This window comes from Lepidothrix coronata, unplaced genomic scaffold (assembly GCF_001604755.1).
Source record: "Lepidothrix coronata isolate B3197 unplaced genomic scaffold, Lepidothrix_coronata-1.0 Scaffold393, whole genome shotgun sequence".
NCBI lineage: Eukaryota > Metazoa > Chordata > Aves > Passeriformes > Pipridae > Lepidothrix > Lepidothrix coronata.
In genome coordinates this window covers 95963-103919 of record NW_016690573.1, presented here as the reverse complement: position 1 = coordinate 103919, position 7957 = coordinate 95963, and the positions used below count along the sequence as shown (strand labels likewise).

The 7957-nt window shown below is 51.6% G+C and overlaps 1 protein-coding gene across 2 annotated transcripts in view; it reads right to left on the bottom strand.

The window, feature by feature from the left end:
- Nucleotides 1-347: 347 nt before the first annotated feature.
- RASSF2 (Ras association domain family member 2) overlaps nucleotides 348-7957 on the bottom strand; it is a 15598-nt gene continuing 7988 nt past the window's right edge. For both annotated transcript variants that reach the window (XM_017839256.1, XM_017839255.1), the window contains exons 6-12: nucleotides 7099-7187; nucleotides 5132-5283; nucleotides 4796-4897; nucleotides 3837-3888; nucleotides 2762-2883; nucleotides 1755-1852; nucleotides 348-1556 (exon numbers count right to left, since the gene is read on the bottom strand). In XM_017839256.1, coding sequence (XP_017694745.1) covers nucleotides 1487-1556; nucleotides 1755-1852; nucleotides 2762-2883; nucleotides 3837-3888; nucleotides 4796-4897; nucleotides 5132-5283; nucleotides 7099-7187 — 685 coding nt within the window. In that variant the 3' untranslated portion in view covers nucleotides 348-1486. The remainder of the gene's footprint in view (nucleotides 1557-1754; nucleotides 1853-2761; nucleotides 2884-3836; nucleotides 3889-4795; nucleotides 4898-5131; nucleotides 5284-7098; nucleotides 7188-7957) is intronic.

Below are 7957 nucleotides of genomic sequence, written 5' to 3'. Positions count from 1 at the left end.
GGACAAAAAAAATGAAATACATCGGGAGTTTTACCTTGTGGAAGAGAAATATCCAGAGGATGGAGCTCGCCGACCATGGCGCATACGGATAAATAGGGATAAATAGTCACTGAAGGCTGGAAGGGCCCTAAAACAGTCCAATATTACCCCCAAATGCTCCAGCAATGTAGTTGTGAGTCTCCAAATCTGCAGGGCAGGACCATTTCTCCTTGGGAAGCTTCTCCACCGGGACTCAGGCAGGTTTTGCTCTTCTCCCTCATCACTCCCAGCCCCCATGGAACCCATTCCCAAGGTATTTCTATCCACAGATTGCTTTATTTTTGACAAACCAGGCTCCAACTCAGGGCTTTTATTCTGCATTAAGTTGCTACATATTTTATTTTCTTGTTAATCCACGCAGCAATGCCACAATCATCCTTCAAACACATAAAAGGCTCCTCTCGCTGTACAACACTTTCCTGAACACGTGTTAGAGGTGGAAAAGGTACCATTAACACTTTAAAAAAAAAAAATTACAAAGATACATTGCAAAAACTCAAAGGGAGGGAGAAAGTCAGAGTTTTAGTTCACATCGAGGTATAAAATTGATATTGCTGGTTTAGCCTGGGAGGAAAGAGGTTTTTCCAGGTGATGGTGGTAACAGTGCCAGTCTGGTTTCACCAGGATAATGTGCTGGCACCGCTGGGAGATGGATCTGGAAAATAAAATCCTCTTTATTTCTGCCTCCTCCTCCTCCTCCTGTCTCCCTCCCTTTCCATCCAGCATCCCTTGAGATGCCCCCAACTATCCCTGCGAGTGCTATTTGGCATTTACAGCTACCAGAGAGGTTTGACATCATGATTTCCTTAAAAATCCCTAATATTAGTGCAAATTAGAAAGGGGGAGGGAGGGGGTGACACCGCAGGATGCAGGTTTAGGGAACACATGGAAAAATGCCGTTTACTCCTGTGCTGTAAATCCACCAGGTCAGGGTTAAACCCCCCAGAATCTCAGTCAACACTTTGGATTTACAAAAACTTCCCATCACCCGCGAATTATTGCAATAGAAATGTGCTTTTCTTAAGGGGAAAAGAAAAAAAAAAGAAAAAAAAGCGAGGAATTATAACTGTTGGTGCTCTCCTGCCACCGAGCAGCGGGTCCTCTGTGGGGGTGTCCCCAGACTCAGCCCCAAATTCCTGCTCTGGAACACCTGTAGCCCTCATTGTGCTGCTCCTGGGTTTCCTCTCTCTCTCTTTTTTTTTTTTTTCCCCCGTTTTTCCCTGTGTTTTCCAGGGATTTGAGGTTTTGGCTGAAGCTGCCACCAGCCAGAGCCTTGCTGGGAAGAGCCCCACGTGCCGAGGAGGAACCTCCCAAGGTGAAGGCACGGGAGGATGGGCTGGCTCAGAGCTGGAGCGATCCAGATGGACACTGGGAATGTTCTGGGAATGCTGGGGCTTTGGGATTTGGTACAGTACATCCTACAGGCACATGGCTCTGGGGAAGGGTCTCACATCGCAGTCGGACCTTCCGAGATCTCCTCCAGCCTCTGCTTGATCATCACCCGGAGGATGGTGTATCTGGAGAGGCACAGGACAAGGGAAAGAGGAATTTTCAGCACCGAGCTGGCCAAGAAAACCCTGGAATGGTGCAAACCCCAATGGCTCTTGCCCACATCAGGGGTGCAGGGCTGCACAAAGGAATTTCTGGGACCAAACAGCCCCCCAGCAATGCCCTTCCCTCTCACGTCCCCCCTCGCTGCCACCAGCCCAACGTACTTTTGCATCAGCTTCTTCACTTCACGATCCTCCTCCTCCTCCAGCTTCTGGATGAAGCTCCTGAGGATGGGCATCTCAAACTTGATGTACTGAGCGACCTGGATGGGAGGGAAACGGCAAGAAAGGTGATGAAGAGGGTGATGAACCGACCCTGCGAGGCCGAAGGCAGCGTCCTCTCCCTGGATTTTAGTCAAGGATTCCCCAATTTTTGCAAGAATCCTAAAAAAAAGGGATGTTTCCTCTGCTCAGTGTGAACATTAACTCGTGCAAATGAGTAAGTGCTGGATTATTATTGGGACAATCTCTCCTCCCTCTCCATTTATTAATTAATTAATTTATTTTTATTTATCTATTTTAATTTACCCACTGGCTGGAAGACGTGGCTCGATCAGTCAGAGCCCTGAGCATCCCCAGCGTGGCAGAGAGCCGATTAAGCCCAAATATACCCCAAAAGTGCCTCGTTTGAGCTCGGATTTGGGAGCAGAGCAGCCCTGGGAAGCCGGCAGATGGCACAGTGGAGCTTTCCCGGCTGGAAAAACATCAATTCCGCCTCAGGCTGCGCTGAAATCGCTCTCCCGTGAGCAGATTTGGGATGACACAATAGGGCCGGGGGCGTTGGCTCTGGGTTGGAATTGGAAGCTGCTCTATGAGCACAAAACCAGGCTTTTCCCATAAAATGGGGAGTTTTCACGGCAAGATGCGGGAGCAAAGCAATTCCTGCAGTCCCAGCACATGGAGATATCCGTTCATCGGGAAGAAATTCTTCCCTAGGAGGGTGATCACAAGCTGGGATGGAATTCCCGGAGAAGATGTGGCTGCTCCTGGATCCCTGGAAGTGTCCAAGGCCAGGTTGGAGCAACCTGGGCTAGTGGAAGGTGTCCCTGCCCATGGCAGGGGGTGGATGGGCTTTAAGGTCCCTTCCAACCCAAACCACTCCATGACTCTGTGATCCCCCAGTTTTCCCAAGTCCCCCCAGGGGTGACAACCCCCCGTGCCGGCTCACTCACGTCGTAGGTGACCTCCTCCACCTGGTCCTTCTCCATGAGGAAAACCTTGGAGACCTGCTCGCAGGGGCCCTGCAGCACACGGGCGATCAGGGGGTAGTCGCTGCCCCGCAGCTTCTGCTTCTCTGCAAGGCCAAAACCCTGGGGTTGGGCCCGGCTCTCGGGGGGCACTGCCCGGGACACGGGGGGCACTGCCCAGGACATGGGGGGCACTGCCCAGGACATGGGGGCACTGCCCAGGACATGGGGGGCACTGCCCAGGACACGGGGGGCACTGCCCAGGACATGGGGGGCACTGCCCAAGACGTGGGGGCACTGCCCAGGACATGGGGCACTGCCCAGAACACGGGGGGCACTGCCCAGGACATGGGGGCACTGCCCAGGACACGGGGGCACTGCCCAGGACACAGGGGGCACTGCCCAGGACATGGGGGCACTGCCCAGGACAGGGGGGCACTGCCCAGGACACGGGGGGCACTGCCCAGGACATGGGGGCACTGCCCAGGACATGGGGGGCACTGCCCAGGACATGGGGGCACTGCCCAGGACATGGGGGGCACTGCCCAGGACACGGGGGGCACTGCCCAGGACATGGGGGCACTGCCCGGGACAGGGGGGGCACTGCCCAGGACACGGGGGGCACTGCCCAGGACATGGGGGCACTGCCCAGGACACGGGGGCACTGCCCAGCACTCAGGGGGCACTGCCCAGGACATGGGGGCACTGCCCAGGACATGGGGGGCACTGCCCAGGACACGGGGGGCACTGCCCAGGACATGGGGGGCACTGCCCAGGACATGGGGGCACTGCCCAGGACATGGGGGGCACTGCCCAGGACACGGGGGGCACTGCCCAGGACATGGGGGGCACTGCCCAAGATGTGGGGGCACTGCCCAGGACATGGGGCACTGCCCAGAACACGGGGGGCACTGCCCAGGACATGGGGGCACTGCCCAGGACGTGGGGGCACTGCCCAGGACACGGGGGCACTGCCCAGGACATGGGGGCACTGCCCAGCACTCAGGGGGCACTGCCTGACTGAACCAGGGTGGCACCGGGGAGAATTTGGGCCACTCACCTCCGCTGGTGTGGACGATGTACAGAGCAAACTCCTCCGCCGAGTTTTCGATCTGGGGACACACAGATCACTGTCAAATGCCCAGGTTTTACCCCAGGCTTTCCAAGGAATTATCAACAAACCCCACTATTTTGCTGTGCCGTTGTATTTTAGGTATAAATCTGTTTATATATAAATACGTGTTTATATGTAATTAATGAAATATATAAAATATTTATACATTAATACAATGAATTAATTATAGCAGGAAACAAATTAATACAACATTTTAATGTAATATTGTATATAATTGCATATATGTCAGACACTTTTATATATATAGATAAATACATATATATAATTATTAAAATTAATATAATGATATATAGTGTGCATTATATATACTAATATACTATACTGTAAATACTAATATACTATACTATAAATGTTATATATATAGTATATATATATCATATATAATCTATATATAGTATATCTATAATGTCCATATATATAATATATATATGTATATATAGTGTATATATATACACTATATATATACACTATATATGTGTGTATACACTATACATATATATACTAATATACTATACATAATACATATAACATATAATATACTACATATAATATAGTATACACAATATACTATATATAATTGATTTAATATATAATATACTGTATAATTATTATAATTCAAATATTTTAAATATATAAATATATAAATATATATAAATATATAAATGTATATAAATATATTTACAAATAGTTATTTATAAATATATATTCATATATAGATAAATGTCTTAAAATTATTATAATATAATATAATGTTATATATTATATAGCATATATGATATATAATATATTTAATATAATGAAAATATTTTAAAAATACATATTTTATATCCGTAAAATCCCCATGCAGAGCAATCCAGGAGCCTCGGGGGGGACAGTGAACGCACCTTGAATTTGTTGAGCAGCAGTTTGAGGACCTGGGGGGTGGTCATGGTGCTGTTGATGCGCACGTTGGTGACGGAGCCGTAGGCCGGAGTGAACACGGACGTCTGCGGACACAAACCCCGGTGAAACCCCTCCCGGGGGCTGCCCCGCTCCGCCGGGCCGGGCTGTGGGGCTGGGCTGTGGGGCCGGGCTGTGGGGCCGGGATGTAGGGTCGGGCTGTGGGTTTGGGATGTGGGGCCGGGATATGAGGCCGGGCTGTAGGGCCGGGCTGTGGGTTTGGGATGTGGGGCCGGGCTGTAGGGCTGGGCTGTGGGGCCGGGCTGTGGGCCCGGGCTCACCTTGTGGTTGTAGAAGTGCCCGTTGATGGAGAAGCGGTGCCGGCGGATCCGCCGCTGCTCCCCGGCCGTCCGGGCGCTGCCGCGGGGCCGCACCCCCACATCGCTCCGCGTCCGCATCAGCTGCGGGGCCTCCTCTGCCTGGGGCCTGGGGGCTGGGGAACATCCCGGGGAGCCGGCTGAGGACCCCCCGGGCCTGCCCCAACACTCCCGGAGTGCCTGGACACCGCCCCGGGCACGGGGAGGGATTGCTGGGTGTCCGTGCCGGGATCGATGATCCCTGGGGGTCCCTTCCCACTGAGGATATTCTGTGATTCCAGAATCTTTCTGCTGCTGAGAGTCTTCCCACGGATGCAGAAATCCCCATCCCAGGAACCCAGCCCTATAAACTTCCCAGGAACCCAGCCCTACAGACATCCCAGCACACATTGAACCCCCCAGTTTAAACCACAGCAACTGGTTTATTCTCCCCCAGCTCCTGAAGGAGGTGATTGATTCCTGAATCTTCCTGCTGCTGGGAGTCCCCCCAGGGGTGCAGAAATCCCCATCCCAGGAACCCAGCCCTACAAACTTCCCAGAACACATTTAACCCCCCAGTTCAAAGCACACCAACTGGTTTATTCTCCTCCAGCTCCTGAAGGAGGTGATTAATTCACAATTAACTGCCTAAATCCGTCCTGTTACCTGGCTAAAACCTCTTCTCCTGGGAGCTCGAGCATCTTCCCTGCCTTTTCCATAGTTTAACTTTCTCTTTTCTCCCTCCCTTTAATGAGAACAGGCAAACAAGGGCAGTGCCTCAGATCTCTGCATGAAAACTGGCCTGGATCCAAATTATTATAAACCAGCTCTTCATCCATTTTTAATGAACCTCTTGGGCTCCAGCTTTGGATGTTTTAATTCAAGGCATGTCTGCAGCAGGGAAAAATCTCCGGGACACGCTGCTCCAGATGCACACACGGTGACTAAGCACTCCCGAGGAGCCAGGAACGCACACTGGGAGCTGAGTTTTACTGGATTTTAGGGAAAAATGTAATACAAGGCTTTTTTTATGTGCTGGCAAATTAAGGTCATAAGGCTGAGAGAGCTGCTGGGCAGTTGCAGTGGGGTGATGTGGGGTGGGAATCACCCAGGAAAGCTTTGATTAAAGGAGGAAAAGCATCATGAGTGGGAAGATCAAAAAGAAAAAAGGGGAAAAGCTGGAGGATCAGGGACGAGGGTTCATGGATCAGCGAGTTTTGCAAGGGCTCAGCTCCTCCCTGATGTGGGATGTGGATGAGCACCTCAAAGTCAAAAGGATGAGTTGGTTCTCTGCCACCTGTCAAAAATTACCCCCAAAAGTCAGAACATCAGAATGCCCGGAACGAATGAGGAAAATGCCTGAAGCAGGTTTTTCCCTGTGGGAATTGCAGTTTGTGTCCCGTTCCTCGCTGTCCCCGCTCAGATACAAGGGGTTAATGAAGCGCTGGCCGAGCTCTTCCCCCTCCACAGAGGAAAAACCAGGGAGGGGACAAACACTTTGCAGCTCTGTTGACTTCCCATGGTAACGGCGCTTCCCAGTGCTCCCATTCCCAATGCTCCCATTCTTCTGCCCCAGAAGCGGAGCCTCCGGGAAGGGGAAGCGCTGACATCCTTTTCCCTGCTATCCCACGGGGCTCTTTGCTCCATCCCCCCGATTTCTTTCCAAGCTCCTCTCCACCACATCCCACTGAGCAAAAACCCTTGGGAATCGTGGAATCATTTAGGTAGGAAAACAAACCTTTAAATCATTGAGTTTTGGGCCATAGGGGGCTAAGATTAAACAAAATAAATAAAAGTTCTTTGGAAGTGGCTTAAAGGAACCTGGAGCAGGACAGGAAACAGCCTGGAGTTAAAACCAAGCCTGGTTTGTATTTTCTCAAGTTAAGCTGCAAGCAAGAGGCAGCTGCTCCCAACCTCCTCGGTAAATCCAGGTGGATCCAAGCCCGGCTCACCTGCGCCATTCCCGGGAGCCTCCGTGCTGGGTGTGGCCTCTGCATCCGTCACCTGGATGTCGGGCAGGGTGCTGGGCTTCAGCACGGACCTGGGAGTGGGCAAAGGTGGTGCCCTGTCAGCGTGTGGCTGCAGAGGGAATGATAATCCAGGGAATCTCCACCCTCCCCGAGCTCCCACGCTGCTGCTTCCCGCCTGGGAAGCTGCCTGTTCTCCCTGTGGATTTAGCAGGTGACCAGCCCTGCAGGGTCACAGCACGGGCTGGTTGCAAGATAAATCCTGAATCCTATCCTGCCCCACTCCCAAAAAATCCTTGGAGGGTGTTATCCCAACTGCCCTCTTGCCAGGAAGGCACGGTGAGGTGCCAAACGGTATTTTCCTGACTCCAGCACAGTGAAAGCTGAACCCGACCCTTCTTTCCCTTGGGAGATGTCTACAAAATCAGGGAGAAAGCAGGAAGACCCTCCCCCTCTGCACAGACACGGCAAATCCCAGCTTTGCTGCTTTCCAGGATCCCCCGGGATCACTGGGACCAGAGCAGGATCCAGCACGGAATTAGGGATGGAAGTGAGAACCAGGTGGGGCTTGGGGGGATTCCTGCAGGAAAAGAGGGGTTGTGGAGTCCCTGCAAAGGGGGGGCTGCAAGAGCAGGGGCTGCAGAAGGGGGGTGTTGGCAGGGGGGTTAAAAAGGGGGGAATGTTTGCAAAAAGTGGGACAGAAAGGAGGGGTCTCATCAAAAAGGGGGGTTTAGCAAAAATTAGGGGGTTGCAAAAGAGGGGGGTCTTTGCAAGGGGGGAGTTTTCAAAGGGGGGGTTGCAAAGAGGAGGGGGTTGTTTCTTTTTTAAACGAAAGGAGGGGTCT